Genomic DNA, 16,317 nt, shown 5'->3' with positions numbered 1-16,317 from the left:
TTGTTTATTTGCTTCTGAATTCAACAGCAAACAAACCAAACCCCCTGTTCTTACAACACAAGTAACACCATCCCCAGTGCTGTAGTCTGTCAACTTTACTTTGATGGGAAATAAAAACAACTTGTTCTTAATCTCAGGGCTTTGGATGGGTACAGTCAATAAAAACCATTTCCAGAGGGAAAAAGCCATAAATGGATGTGTTTTGAGAAGGTTTTGCTTTAAAGGCTGTGAGATCCCATGCATTCTAACCCAAGCCTATTCACATTCAGAGGAGGATGAATTCAGCCAGATAAACTGAACATGAAGCTCTTTATCAATTTGCCTCTTCCAATTAACAGCCTCAAGATTTGAGTAGAAACATGCTGGAAAGATGCTCATCAGATCAGGTCCAGATTAAACACTTCAGGTGGACACTGCCATGGCTTACAAGTTACAGCAATCCTGTTAATCACAAGAAAACAAAAGGCACCAAGGAAATACCTACTCTTCCCCTCAAACAAAAGCGTCTGCACCAGGAGCTGGGAGAAGCATTCAGGCTGTTATTCTAGGCCAACACAGTAAGAGATAAAAGAAAAGAACAGAGGAAGTATAAAAAAATATTTCTAAAAATTAAATGTTAGGCTAAATGAAAGAAAAAGTAACCTATTTGCTTGATAAATTATTATTAAGTGCAGTAAAATCTTTAAGTATTCCTGCTCAAACCCAGAGTTCTCTAGGATCTATCCTTGGGTAAATAATTTTTTTATGATGGTTTTTCTTCTGGTGTACTAGGAAGTCTCTGCTACTTTCTTTCTGCACTGCTTGGGCCCTTTTAAAAGCCCTTAGGACATAAAAACTATTTTTATGGTAATGTGAAGATCCAGAATAGAAAAGTGTTTCTGGCTTTACTGCTCTGCATAAAAAATAAAGAAAGTAATGTCTCCTTAAAGACTCATCACTCTACCAGGTCAATAATTCAGATTTTCTTGAGTGCTTCATTGTGGTTTGTGCCATCAGAGATGGACAGACCGGCCTCTGAACCAGCAGAAAGGGCTGGGAGCCAAAGAACCCAAAGAGACAGGGAGGACACCTTCCCCCATGAACCCAGCTGACACAAAGCTCTGACCAAAAATGCTTCCTGGGGCTGCAGGGCACTCTTGTTCTGCTGCCAAGGTCCAGAGGAACTCTCTGGATCTTCACGTTTCACACAAGTCCATAAATCAGCAGCTGAAGATGCAGGTGAGCTCAGCAGTGAAAGGCTTTTGCTTGGCCTCCAGTTTTTGAACTATTCCAGAGGCAAAAGCAACAAACAGAGCTTCCCCTCTGTCCCAAGCCCTGCAGTTCAGCACCTTCCTCTGCCAGCCTTTCCTGCATACCAGTTTGTTAAGGTTATCACAAAACAAAATTAAAGAAACCCAACCACTTTAGGCCTGATTTCCAAGAGTTGTCCCTCACTGACAGCCTAAGGTAGGAAAATACAAGAAAATGGTGCTTGGAGGCAAGAACAGCAGAAATAGTCTCAGAGCTGGCTTCAGCCCACAGGCCCAAAACTGTCATTAATTCCATACAGGTGTAACACAAAACAGATCCCCAGGAAGCTTCGACCTGAGCATTGCAAGTCCAAGAACTACACCCAGACTTAGGGCACCTTTAGTCTGATTTAAAATTAACACCAGCCTCCCCACAAACCCAGACTTTTAAATTTGGAAGAACATTTTTACACATGTCGAAAAAGCATTTCTTCACAAAACTGAGCTTAACTGTTAAGCATCTTTACACACCCCTAGAATTCACCAATTACTCCAGCGAAGTTGATAGACTGCAATAATTAATTATGAACTAACTATGCAAATGTGTCTCCTGAACTCCTCACCATCAGCCAGCTGAGGCAGAGAGTGAGCAGAGGAGAGAAGGCAGCAGGAGAAGCAGGCAGTGCCTGTGGCTGGCAGTGCAGCCCAGCGAGCCCTGCTGTGAGCCCACCTTACCTCGATGATGCGGCTGTCCACAGGCATGGTGGTGCTGACCATGTGCACGTTGGGGGTGGACGTGGAGCGCTGCCTTTGGGACAGAGAGCCCTCAGAGGAAGGGTTGGAGGGGTTGAAAGTGAAGGCATGAGGTGTAGAATACCTGTGCTGGGAGCTGAGAAGGAAACAGAGACAAAGGGAGAGTTGTGGTTATTTTTTTTCCCCCCCTCTGGCAAGTGAAAAACACTGTTCAGTGTAACCTGTCCAAAAGCAATACACACACAATTCCAAGCAGAGGAAAAGCTGGGATTTACACATCAACTAAACTACTTGGTCAGCTGAATCAGTCCCAGTTTAATTTAAGAAATAAATTTGAAAAACTTGAAGATCTTGTCAGCTCACATATTTTATTAGTGTGTTTAGCTGTTTTCGCTGTTAGGAATTTTGCCACAGTTCACCTCAATCCCCATCAAATCACATTTAATACACTGCCGAAATACTGGCTCTGAGAGATGAATTCAGGACTGTGAAACTAAACAAACTGCTCATTTCAAGCCTGTTAAATGCACAGCTTAAGAGCTAAGCCCTGAATTTGTAAAGCTTTGCAAGACTGTTCAATGGTTTGCACAGAACAGCCAGCAAGGAAGTCATGAAACCCAACACCAGTTAAAAGGAGGCCAAGACTAAAATCCAGCTCAACAAAGAGTTATAAATCACAGCTAAGGCCACTCAGACCATAAGGATCCCAAAACACAAATGTATCTTAACTGAAATGGGCCAGCCTTCACAAAACCCTTCAAAAGATCTATAACGTTAATAAGTCATTGCTCAACAACACTGGAAACAAGAGTAAGATGGCAAAGATCAATTCCTGATGCAGTTCCCATTAAAATAAAGAAATAAAGAGATAGAACCATTTACAAGTCAGCTACGTGCTCTGTGCCTCATTCCTGACCAGACTGTTCAAATGGGTGCAGAAAAAACAAAAGCTGGCCTGCTCTCTTCAGCCTCTAGAATTTCAAGGGAAAGAATACAGGCACGTGTTAGGGTCAGGGGACAGGCCCCTTGGATAGGGACACAAGTTTCATTTCAGCACTTAAAACTATAGGAATGTTCTCTTTAGGTATCAGAATTTTCTTTAAGAGGAGTATATTTTCAGTTCCCACTGTTCTCTCCTTACACTCCCATCTCTCATCATAATATCAGACCATTATTTTAGTTATGGATGTGAATCATCCACCACGAGACACAAACTCTCGATGCACACTAATTGATCAGATAAAATTAATTCACAAAAACACCGAAAGGGAGCCTTGCATTTTCTTAGGCAGAAAAACAAAGGTCTCCAAAAAGCCTTTAATACTCTACCATAAAATTTGAAAGCTAAAAAAGTGAAACTATGAAATCTGAAATCAACGCTTTGGTGGATCTAAGAACAAGAAAGAGTTGTCAGTGATGAAGTGGTGTTGCTGCCTTGCACATTCATCCCAACCTTCTATCAGATTGCTCTGCTTTGGAGGAGCTGGGGGTCTCTGACTGCTTTGGATTGATTGTTTTGACAGAAGTGTATTTCCCAAAAGAGAAATGACAGGAAATACAAGCTTACCTAACAGGTATCCGGGAGACAGACTCCCGCATCCGTCTCATTGTCAAGGGAGGTAGTGCAGGGACACCACTGTCACTGACATTTGAATTTGGGAACAATCTGAAATATCAACAAAAACAATTACAACTTCAACTGCTACACTACCTCCTGTACAATGCTTTTGAAAGCTGAAATTTTAAAGGGCTGTTTCTTTGCAGCATGATTAACTTCATGAACACATTCCTATCTTTACATCGTGTTTTTCCTGTGTACAACTAAAACCTCTGCCTTCAGACTCCCAAGGAAAAATTTCATGTGTTCTTTCCAAACTTGAGACAAAATCTTTTTATATCAGACTTCAGATTTTCCTGAAAGGGTACCTGACACAATTAAGCTCTATTAAAGCCAGGTAGCACCGAGTGGCACAAGTCATCCTGCACTCTCTTAGTATGAGAAAATGCAGAACCATGTGACCAAGTTTTGTTATAAAAAATTACAACCACTAAGACAAATAAAAACAATTACAGGCTTTAACACTTTTGCATAAAAGGAATTCTAACACAATAAATTTCAACTTTTTGTTACTGGTATTAGGAATGTATTATCCTCCATCTGTTTTCTCACCATTCACCATCCTCACCGGTGCCAGAAGCTGAGGTGTAGAACAGGTGAACACTAAAGTTTCCAGCAGCTAAAATCCAACTGAATCATGGCCTGGTTGATTCCTAACGTGTTGTGTGAGAGGAATTGCTGTCCCCCTGCTCAAACAGAGAGCACTGGAGCAACTGCCTGGTCATTCAAGGTGTTTGTTTGCTTGTTCCAGAATATTCCAGTCCAGAGCAAGAACAAACTGCAGTTGATGTGCACGGCCTTTTCCCCTGGGAACAGACACTCATTGCTGGCTGTTTCATGAGCTCGATCCACAATTCTGCACACTGATCACAGGGACTGCCTTCCCAACAACCCAAAAGGATCTCAGTGATCAGAGACACAAAACCAGCTGTCAGCCAGAATTGCTGCTGCCATTAGAAAGGAGCAGTCCTTACAAGAGCTGCCTGATGTTGCTCCAGTCCACACACATGGTTGGCACCTTGGTGCTGCAGTGCTCGTGGAATTTGTAGCCACACGTCTGACAGCGAAAGCCATTGAGCAGGAACTTCTGGCAGATGTCACAGAAGGCAAGCTTCAGAAATGTCTTCCGAGCCTGGAAAACACAGCCAGTGATTAATCCCAGCTAATTAACTCTTCATGAACTGACATTTGGATCTTCAGAGCCTGACAGAAATAAGTAAGCATGCTAAAATGCTGTCAGAGCCCCCAGGTTGCTCCTGAGCTTAAAGCCACACTCAAATATTCTATCACGGATTTCCAGTTTGGTTGGAAACCTGGAAAGTTTAGAAACACTGAAGGCTTTATTTATAAAACCAACAAACAAGGAAAAAAAGGACAAGTGTTCTGTTAAATGCAAAAGCAATTTTTTTGCTCAGCAAGGTGACAGAGCTGTGTGAGCCAAGAGCTGGGAGTTTTGTTTTCAGTAGCACTAAAGAGATGAAAGAGGATCAGACTGGAAGGCCCACCTCATTTTTTTATTAGCCAAAACTCTTGGTGTTTATGACTAACCAATATCCCTTGCATGAGAAATATATTTCTTAGTAATCAAAATAATAGAAGGAATTTGTACTTCTTTAAATGGCAGCCTACTTTGTTTTTTTTAAAAGCTTCTGAAGTATGAAAAAATATTAAAATGAACCAAGGGGGTTCTTCCTCCAGAACCTACTGGAGAGAAAGGCTCCAAATTTCAGCTTCTTCCAGACCTGGAGAAAAACATTCATTTTCTGCTGACCAACTGCAGATGACCTTTTCTGTAGATTTTTTCAAATGTAATGTAGAAGCAAAGTGACTTTCAGGTTTTATAAATCAATCCTAACCTTTCTAATGGATGTAAATGACAATCCTTTAGGATTTAGGATTATCACAATGTATTTCTAGAACAAAACAAGAAAAAAGCTGAAGTATGGGAAGAGAGTTCCTTCACAGGGAGAAGACAATAATGCAAGGTAAAACTGTTACAGTTGGACATTATCTCTTTGTAAAAAAAAGAATTTAAAAAAATTTTAAACTTAAAACACCCACCAAGTGCAAAACCACCTTCTATTTATTTGTTTTGTGTAGAATAAATAATCCATTTTTGAGAAGGAACTACAAAGTAAAGCCTTTCATTCGCCCATAGAATATTCTTGTCAAATAACAAGGCAGCATTAGCTCACAAAATAATGTCATGACCTGCAGAATTAACAGCACCCCTGAATATCCAGTAGAAATAATAAATATTGGACCATCAGTCCAATAAAGCTGCTGAACTTATCCAGCCTCTTTTGACTGATGAGCTAGAGACTGCAAATATAAATCTTCTCCCTTTTCTGGGCTTTAAAGACATGGTTATCTTACCACAAGTTAGAGCCACAGGTATTTATGTAAAATAAAAATGGCACTCATCAGACCTGTAAAGAACATGCACAATGTGAGCTTTTGCCAGTCTGTGACACCTGGGGATCACCAGGGTAATAAACACAGTTCTGGCATTTCACTGCAAATTGATATTTAGGGAATGCAGTTTGTGGGGAACAGGGGTGAAGGAATCAACCACAACTTCTGCAAATCCCTGTGTCCAGAAAGCCAGAAGCTGTCTAATGCCCAAAACACACTTTGGCCAAATCTGTGGTTCAACAGATAGAATTCCCAGCAGAATACAGAGCAGGAAAAGCTTACAAAATTGTGTGTGGTGAGTGGGACATGGTCGAGGAAGTCCACTCGCAGCTCCTCTCCAATCAGGGAGGCAGCATCTGTGTTCCAATCCAAGCGCACTTTCTTTCTGGAACAGAAAATGGGGACAACAAACTCACTTTGGGGGTGTCTGGCCTCATCAACACTTATGTCTGGTGAGTTTTCTTGAGTAAACTGAAAACAAATACACAAAACAGTATGGCTAACCTCTTACAGTGAGCTAGATAGTGTCTTTCAAAAAATCAGAAGCAACTTGGAATATATTGCAAGTCACCTCTTCTTCTGCTCATTTTCAACATTTCTTTATAAAATATTTGACATAAAGCTGACCCGGAAGCTTTAATGGAGTCACAGAAATACCCTTATAAATGTAACAGAAATTATGAGTGTCACCCTCAGTGACACAAAAGCCACTATTAGGTGCTTGGGCAGGGACTGGTGACCCCAGAATGGCCTCAGTTGCTGAGAGATGTAACCCCACAACTGCCTGAGGCTGCAGGGAGCTTTAAGGCCAAGCCTGAGGAGGTGTGAAGTTATGAGATACCTTCACTCGCTCAGCTTGTAAAACAATCAACTGGTATTTAACAGCAGCATCCCCAGTCCCACAAATAAATAAGGAATATCTGAAGTGAGACTGAAATCCAAACATTGGGAAGCTGTAGAGGAATGCAGAGCCTTAAAACTGAGCACATAGAACTGTTCAGGGAAGTGGGCTAAGAACCACTGACACTGAATTTACCAACTACAAAGGCAGCACAGAAATGCACCTCAAAGATGAAGGAAGGCATGGCAAAACCCTCAGTAAGGGGCTGCAAGCACTCGAGTGAACCCTCCCATTTTAATTATTTTCAACATTTAGCTTTAAAACAAAAATGAAATTGCCAGTACACAGGAAGCTGACAGTTACCCTAGAAGACAGTAAAGAAAGCAACACAAAGTGTTCACAACCAAACTGCTTTAAAACAAATTAGCCAGAAGGGAAGAAAACATTACTGCTGCTATTCCAAAGCCAAGATTTTACATTCTCTGGGAGGAAGTTTCACTCTTACCCTTTCGGTTCAGCAAGAAGTCGAAAAACAGCGCAGCACTCTGGCTGCAGCCCCCTGACCTTCAGTGCCTTCATCAGACAGTCATGCAAGGTCATCCCATTCCGCACGTTCACCTGCGACCAAAGGGAAAACCAGCACAACATTCACACACTGCTGCACAATTTCTTCCAGCTTTCCAAGAGAGGAAGACCCTTTTCTCATTTTAAGAAATTCCATGAGAACTGCACAAAGTGCACTCTTGCAAAGGACATTCTGAAGCTATTTTATAACTTCTCCATTTCTTACAATGACTGAGTTTCTATGAAACAGGATTTTACACAAGTAGGCAGCCTACAGAAGGAATAGAAATGCAGTCAAATGGAGCTACCTCAAGTACAGAAAAAGGCTTAATTTAGATTTCAGGAAACTTTGGGTAAGACTATTATTAGGTACACTAAGCTCCAAGAACCTGAACAGAAGTGTTCCCTCAACAAGTTTCACTTCGGCTTTAACCCCCACACTTCACTGTGGGCATCCAGGCAAGGAAAATTACAGGAGTGTCACACAGGCATCATTGTTTAGGTCAGCCAACAACGCCTTTTCATGTGGAATATGCTCATGTTCTTTAGAAAATTCACAGCATTGAGGCAGAGCAATAGAGCTTCTCAAAATACAGATACAGCACATGTTTAAAACAAAACACATCCTCTAAAACCAACCAACTGCTGACCATCACTCAATCCCAGTAAGATCCTTTTGAAGGAGAGCATTTCTGGTGCCAGATCCACACGCCAGTGGCAGCAGTGGGAGCAGGGCAGCATTTGTGAGCTGCAGGCAGCACAGACTCACCACAGTGCGCTGCTTGTTGGGCAGGAAGACGCGGATGGTGTTGCTGGTTTTGGACGTATCCGAGATTTTGCCGTCATCGGATGCCCGGCGCTGGTACCCAAACTGCTGCACGATGGTGGGGGAGATGCAGTTGGGGCCATCAAAGACAGAATCCTTCAGCCCAAACCCATTGCTGATGGTCTTCCAAGCTCCCTGGATGTGCTCCATTGGTGCGGCCTAGGGAAGATTGGGAGAGTCAGGGAAATGGCCAGGGCCCTCCCTCTGTAGAGCTGCTGTCTCCTCCTCACACAGCAAACCTCAGCCTTTTCTGGAAGCATCTGAAGCTGCCCTGCCTTGTGAGGTGATCAAGCTACACGTGCAGGGTTAGCAGCTCAGCCACAGCTGCACAATCAGCACGGCTCCTGAAAGCATTTCACTTTGCACACACAGTCAGAGCAGGAATGGATGTGTAACTCCTCCCTCTGCGCCCCAGGGGCACAGAGCACTTCCCCAGCAGGGTAATCCACACCATCAGTGCCCGAGGGAAGGTGGTCAGACTGCAGAACCAGAGAATAGCCTGGACTGGAAGGGACCCACACAATCACCCAGCCCAGCCCCGGCCCTGCCCAGACACCCCAACAATCCCACCCTGGGCGTGTTCCTGGAGCTCTGGCAGCCTCGGGGCCGTGCCCATTCCCTGGGCAGCCTGGGCAGTGTCCAGCACCCTCTGGGGTAGAACCTTTCCCTGAGCTCCAGCCTGACCCTCCCTGGTCACCAGAATAAAGAGCTCTGTAGGAGGCCAGCACAGCAGTCCTGAAAACCAGATATGCCACACAAGCAGTAGCCCAGACTGTTAACAAAAGAGACTCAACAGGAATTACAATAAAAAGAATTAATTAAGGAATCGATTTTTATCACTGATTTTGAGGCTTTGGTTATTTGTGGGTTTTTTTTATACTAATACAGTTTACATAGTGTGAAACAGCAAAAAAATTTTCTCAACCCTCACACCCACTATGCTCAGTTATATTTCAGCACAAATAAACCTGGGACAACTGGGATTGTTCAGCCTGGCAAAGCGAAGGCTCCAGGGTGACCCAGCTGAAACCCTCCAGTACCTGAAGGGAGCCAACAAGAAAATGGAGAGGGATTATTTACAATTAACAGGATACAGAGAATGGCTTCAAACTTTAGATGGGATATTGGGAAATATCCCTCTCCTGTGAGGGTGGGCAGGCCCTGGCACAGGTGCCCAGAGCAGCTGGGGCTGCCCCTGGATCCCTGGCAGTGTCCCAGGCCAGGCTGGATACTGGGGCTTGGAGCAGCCTGGGACAGTGGAAGGTGTCCCTGGATGAGATTTGAGGTCCCTTCCAACCCAAATCATTTTATGATTTTACAAACATCTTCCACTGCAAGGACACCAACAACCCCCTCCCCTGCACACTTCCAAACCAGCACACATTTCTGCACATGCAGGAACAAACATAAAGGTATCACTTTTTTCCACAGCTATCACTCCAAATTATACTCAAACATCTTACTCAAAATTAGGCAAAACCAAAGTCAGTACTGAAATCAAACCTGATTCAGAACACCCAACACTGACTGAACTCCTGTCAGCAGCTGCTCAAGTCTCATTTCATGTGTGGTCCTGCACCTCCTTTGTTGCAAATTATTTGAACCCTCCAATACATTTCCTCATGTTTATGTCAGAGAAAAGCCAACAGTGTTTGTTTCAGTTGAAGAGTTAAAACAATGGAATTCTTGGATAAAAAAGACCTCTACCAACGTTAATTGTCCATTTTGGGGTGCCCAGAAGGATAAGCTGAATTTCAGAGTGTTTTCCTTCACAGCTCTGAAAAGCTACAGCAGATTTGCAAGTACCTTTGGTCCAGACCTCAAGCCAGGTCTGACCAGCAGCCAGAAAGGAAATGTAACAACAAAGTTCCAGAGAAAGGTTTGGTTTAGGTGAAGTCATTACCACCACATGCAAAGCCCAGAGAGCAGAACCCTCAGCCTCAAAGGGAACTTTGAGTTCCTGAATATATCTCCTTCACTGACAAGGCACACACTGCAACACAGCCTCACCTTCCCTCCTGCCAACACCTGGCACTCCTCAGTCCATCAGCTCTGCAGGTCCAGTTGTCCAAAGGTTCAAAATGTTTAAATGTCAGTAAGATTTAAGCTCCACGCCAAATCATCTAACAGAATTGAGATACTTGGATTTATTTATTTTTTTTAATCCATGGCACATAAATGAAAAGTTTTATATTTGATGTAAAAAGGGAATAAGGAAGAGAAAGACACTGAGACATTCTGAGAAATGAGAGATAAATACTACCAAGTTCACCACACATCAGCATCTACACCACCTCACAATTCCTAGGCACCAGAAAGGTGAAAAACAAGTTATGTTCAGTTACAACACCCACATAATGCACATGGCAGCTGAAAGAGTAACTACTGAGACAGCAGCAATAAAAACTGAGATAAACTCTTAGATAAGAGGGGAACGATGAAACCCAGAGAGCTTCTCCTAACTTATCCCCCATGGGAAACTCCTTTGTTCACCCTTCCAGGTAACAGATGAGACTAAACAAAACGAGGAGCTCAACTTGATTTTTCTGCTGAGCTGAGCTAAGGAATAGCAGGACAGCCACCAAAACCTCCTTGTCCCTGCTGACAGAAGTTGACAACACCTCAGCATTACATCCACTATATTTCATATTTTGATATGCTGCCAACCTTTCCTGAAAAATTCCAGAGAAAGCAGGAAGTGACAAAGAATTCAAACTTGCATTTTGACAAAAGATAAGCTTCATACCCAAAAAGTGACTTCCCTGCTCTCAGGGTGTTCTCTCCCCCAAACCCTGCACGCTGAGGCTCAGCCTACCAGGGAAGATCACAGCAATGTATTTTAAGGTTGTTGCACACACAGGAAAACACAGACAGCAACTGTTCTCAGCCTTCTGTAGATCCAAATGTCAGTTCTATCTTTAATTAGGCATTTGCATCCTTCTCTCCCAGGATCTTTGCCTCAGGAAGTGCTGGACAGTCTCAGAAGTGGCCATGTCAGGCACAGTCCTCCCTCCAAGCAGTGCCCTGCTCTCCCTTGCCATCCCTGGGGTTTTGCCATCCCTTTTGGCTGAGGATTCAGTCCCTGGCAGGCTGGATTTGCTCACAGGTGTTGAGTTCTTTCCCTAGGAAATGGATGTACCACACACACCACCCTCAGCTCTCCTCCTGAACCTCAGGGCTCTGGGTGCTGCTCGGGCACTCAGGGAGGAGCCAGCACCAAGGGAGAAGATGGGAACAGAGGTCAGACCTGGCCTGGAGCTGGCCAAAGCCTGCCAAGTGGCCTGAGGGTGGAGGGGCAGGGGAGAAGAAAGGGAGGTTTAACAGATCTCCACAGTCTCCTGGGGACAGACAGGGAATCCCTGCTGGAAAGTTGCTAAACCTGCTCTGGCATCCACTGTGCAAGGGCTGGCAGCTGGAAAGGTGGAGCTTGTTGAAGAAACCCAAACTGTCCTGCTGCTGACTCCTGCAGCTATTCAGAGCCAGCCCTCTGAGGGTGCCAGAGGTTCCAGGGCCCCAAAACACCTCCTGACCCGGGCCATGAACAGTCTGGTTGAAAACACTCAAATTCTGGCAGAGCACAGGCAGCCAGGTTCACTTCTCAAGCCTTATTCCAGATTTTTATCATGGAAGAACAAACAGTCAGAAAAGCTGCTGCTTAGGAGGTGACTTCTAAATGACTTACACTTTTCTCCTGCCCTCCAGTGCAAAGAAACCTGGCTTCAAATATCAATTTTGTATAAATCTATAAATGTTTGTATAAATCTAGAAATAATAATTATTTTGTATAAGTCTATACAAAATCATCCTCTTGGAACTGCAGCAGCTCTCTGCATGCACAGGTAGGACAGAAGAGCATTAACATGGCATCTAAGTGCCCAGCTTAGGGCTGAAAAAAGTAACATTTAATGACACAGCCTAACACTGCCCATCCACACACCATGTCTGCCTCACTCAGAGCCCTGCACGGGCACAACAGCAGAACACAAAGCAGGGAGAACACCTCTGGCCACAGGTCTGAGGTCACCTGAACAGGTAATTCATGCACAGAGCACAGCCCACCCTGCAGGGTCCTGTAACCTGGGTCCTGGCAGCAGTTTGATTCCCTTTGGGTATTTTGCTCCAAGCACTAATCCATTAAAGGCATTTTTACTCACTACACTCAGCATCCCCAATATCCACACCAATTCACTACAGTGAAAAGATGTATGAAACTGTTCTAAAGATAAATTGAATTTAAAATAAAGGAGGAAAGATTTTACAATGATGCCTTCATAACTATATTCTTCTTAGGCTTGTCTCTTCCAGAAAAAAATTGCTTTTCTATCTTTAATTTAATTACAAGCATATTTCTGAAACATAATCGTTACCAGATACTGGATTTATGTTTATACCATGCTCACATAATCCACTGCCAGCTGGATGTTTTCATGTATATTTCTAAAAATTTTCTTTAAATCTTTTCTTCCTGCAGCTCATCACTTTCATGAAAATGACTTCAAACAGCCTTTCTCCAACTGACAAACTGCAACAGCAGCATCCGAAGAATATTTTAAGATATTAAAGTACATCAGTCCCCTTCTAGATCCAGGACTGCTGGGAAACTGATACTGATTGGTTTCATATTAAACGTTCAGCCTAAGCAGAAAAATAATGTCATTTACTGCTGCAAGTCCCCCAGGAGTTCTGCACACTGGGACCAAGACTGCACTTTTCATTAGTCCTTTCTGCACACATTACAGATTCTGCTAATGAATCACTGGAACAAGCATTAAGCCAAAAGCAGGGAACAGCTCTGGAATGTGCACATCTGACAGGAACAAATTCCTGGAGATCAGTCACTCATATACAATCAATACATTCATGTCATTCATTCCAGCTCAAAAGGTATGGGAAGCTACTCTGACTTTCCCCATGAGCAGGACAAACTGCTGGTCTGAACTGTTAGAAGTTTCAGTCTCCCTCCCTAAGAAATGCCAAAACTGGCACTGAATGAGGCTGGAAGTTCACCTGTTACAAAGCTGAACACTCACTCCAAAGTTTAGGTACTTTGTCCTTGCTTTCTTCTGGAACAAACACCCAAAGCTTTTAAAAACATGTCAAAACAGTTCCCTCCCAGCACACAGGCACTGCCATTTTTATCCACACTAATTCATGGAATTTCATGTTTCATGGAATACACCTACAAACACAGAACAGCACAGAACAAAGTCCAGAATCCACTACAAACTGCACACTTTTGTCAGTAAATAGAAGGTTGAAAAGCTGTTCAGAAGCAAAGTTTTCATCTCTGACACAAAAGATCAATGATCCATTTAACTGTGGCCTTTTCTTCTCCCACACAGCAATTAATTGATCTAATATTGCTTGGGTGATCAACTATCTGCAGGGGAAAAACAGAAATTCAAACCAGACAAATCTCTGTTGTGATCTACAGCAGCATTTTTTAAAAGCAGCTTTTCAGAGCAGTAGAGGATAAATATGGACCCATTCCTATTTTAATAAATAAAGCTGTGATCTATGGAAATATGAATGCAGGGCATGAGTTGGGATCAACATAACCCAGGCAGATCCCTCTCACATCTACAAGGCTGGTGCTTTTCCTTCACGTGTCCTTCATTTTAAGAGATCAATGCCAAAAAACAAATTCCTCCATTAAACAACTGACAAAAATTAAAAATTAACAGAAGGAAATGTCAGTGTTCAGGGGAAAAAAAAAAAAAAACAAACAGAACAAAAACCAACAGAAACACATACAATTTCTGCCTCTGCTGTTCTGATCTTGGAAGAATCTTCTCTGCTCTTTTTCTTTATTTATCAGAAGTAATCTGGTTTTAGTCACTACTTCAGCCTTCAGGGAAAAAATAACATTGGTTTTCTAACAAGTGGGCCCTACAGTAAGGAGGACATAAACGACACAACTCTCAACCTGCTTTCAGACTTATTCATTTTAGACTTATTAATTTATTATTCATTCAAGATTAGTATCTTTTTGCATTTAAAAGCTGCTGTCAGATAAAAACTCTGGCTAGTAAGCACAAACCAAGTCAGACTCCCTGGCTGCAGCAGGCTGTACTTTGGGCTCTGCTTAGCAGGAATTTGTCACCAAAACAATCTGCACCTTTGGCCACCCTGTGCCTGCTCCCTGTTGGCTGTAACAGCTTGGGGCTACTTTTCCCAGCCAGATCCCAGGAAGATCTGTTTGATTTGTCCTTTCCACACACAGCATTCCATGTCAGTCACACATTTTTTTCCACATGATATTTCTATGAAATTCAAATATGAGGCTCTGAGTTTCCCTACAAAGCCACAATTCCTACATCAGAGAAACAGCAGCACTGAACACCCTGTATCTAAAAGAGGGATACAGAATCCAAAGCTTTGCCTTTCCCAAAGCAAAAAACCAATCCCAGGTGAAAAGTAAAATGCAGCAGGTGTTTCTAATCAGTCAGTGTTGCTAAACTGGATTTAAGTACAGCTGCAGAGTTTATATAGATTCACAAAGAAGTTTATGGAATTGCTATTGAAACAGTAGGAAAGGAAAAAGCAAGCAAGGAAAGTGCTCATAGATTTTGTACAAGTTTTGCTTAGAAAGCACCAGAACTCTGTCATCAAATAAAATTTCCACTTTTCTTTCTAGTATAATATTTAATAATTTTTAATTTAATGTTCTCTTAATGTGATGAAGACTATTACAGCTGAAGTGATATTTAAGTTGTGCTCCTTTTTTAATTCAGTAAACTCAAAGTCATCACTAGAAACAAAAAGCACTGAACACTTGCTTTTTACAGCTGATTGTATCAGGATCACATTATTTGACAGTCCTGTCACTCACACTTCTTCTTTCTGTGCCATAATGTTCAATTCTGTCAGGAGAATCCTCCAAAGGGAGATTTACAGAGTCATCTCTCTAACGTGGGCCTTGGACTGCAGACAGAAGTGGGACTACAACTGTTTTGTCTTTCTATACATGGTCAAAACACTGGGCACGTCTTTTTTCTCCCCCAAATCTCTCAATCAAGTGCACATACCTTCCCAGCCATGTGCCTATTTGCATTCTGCACTTGCTCATGCCAATTGTTCCCAGTCTGAAAGCCCCAAACTGTGTTTGCAGTTGCCTGGAACTCATCCACTTTACAGCAAGGATGAAAAAAAGTTACTCAAATGTCAGCAATCCACCAAATGCCCTTCCCACACGAGTTCTCAAGGATTAAACAAAAAAGTGACTGAGAACCTCAGCACAAAGAATGCCTGGCTCTGTCCTCCCTCGGCCGCATGTAGGAAACGCAGCAGCACTGAGAACACCCCAGACTGAGAGCCTGGAGAGAAGGAACAGCCTGAGGATTCTTCAAGCAGCTGCTGGGAGCTGTGCTCACATCTCACTGTACAGAGAGCCTGCACTGTGCTGTTAATCAGCACTGCAAAGCACGAGGCAGTGCTGAGTGATCTGTACATCCAGCAGGACGCACTGGCCCAGCCTGCCCAGGTGCTCCCTGCCTTCACCAGGGCAGCCTGCAGCCAATAAATGGATGTGATGAAATGTGGGCTCTGTGCCAGGCCTGCAGTGCCACGTGGAGGTCAATAATGTGATTCCAAGAGCTTGGAAACCTCGTCCAGACGGGCAGAGGGCAGGGCACAGGGACACCAACACCAACAGCCTTGAGAGATCTTCTGGAGCAGATGAACAAAGGATTCTCCCTTGTATTTCATAAAAAGAGGCACCTGGGAATAGCTGGACATATCCTTCCTGGACAGCTGTAACAACTTTGTTTTCATGGTTTGTATGCACCTGTATTTGCCAAGAAACCTGAATAAAATGGCAAATAAAAACAGACTGTATTTAAAAATTTAAGACTGTATACAACAAAAAATACTTAAGACTATGTCAAACACCTACTGTCCCAAGAGCCTCTAAAAGAAATTATGTTCCATTTTAACATTATCTTATTAAATACACCCATGAAATTACAGTTCTGGTTTGGGTGGGTTTTTATTTACTTAACAAAGTGCCATACCAGCCTTTTTGTTTCAGAGATAGAGTTTGAAGATAATGTCACAGACAGATTTACATTAG

The 16,317-nt window shown here is 42.9% G+C and overlaps 1 protein-coding gene across 6 annotated transcripts in view; it reads right to left on the bottom strand.

The window, feature by feature from the left end:
- Window positions 1-16,317, bottom strand: part of RAF1 (Raf-1 proto-oncogene, serine/threonine kinase) — a 62,331-nt gene that overhangs the window by 11,246 nt on the left and 34,768 nt on the right. For 4 of the 6 annotated variants that reach the window (XM_064432200.1, XM_064432198.1, XM_064432196.1 and 1 more), the window contains exons 3-8: window positions 8,190-8,405; window positions 7,362-7,474; window positions 6,298-6,400; window positions 4,575-4,732; window positions 3,550-3,648; window positions 1,965-2,118 (exon numbers count right to left, since the gene is read on the bottom strand). In XM_064432200.1, coding sequence (XP_064288270.1) covers window positions 1,965-2,118; window positions 3,550-3,648; window positions 4,575-4,732; window positions 6,298-6,400; window positions 7,362-7,474; window positions 8,190-8,396 — 834 coding nt within the window. In that variant the 5' untranslated portion in view covers window positions 8,397-8,405. Of the gene's footprint in view, window positions 1-484; window positions 545-1,964; window positions 2,119-3,549; window positions 3,649-4,574; window positions 4,733-6,297; window positions 6,401-7,361; window positions 7,475-8,189; window positions 8,406-16,317 lie in introns of all 6 variants that reach the window. The other 2 variants (XM_064432201.1, XM_064432197.1) reach the window with 2 other exon arrangements.

This window comes from Passer domesticus, chromosome 9, assembly GCF_036417665.1.
Source record: "Passer domesticus isolate bPasDom1 chromosome 9, bPasDom1.hap1, whole genome shotgun sequence".
NCBI classification, from domain to species: domain Eukaryota; kingdom Metazoa; phylum Chordata; class Aves; order Passeriformes; family Passeridae; genus Passer; species Passer domesticus.
This window is presented reverse-complemented; position numbering and strand designations above follow the sequence as displayed.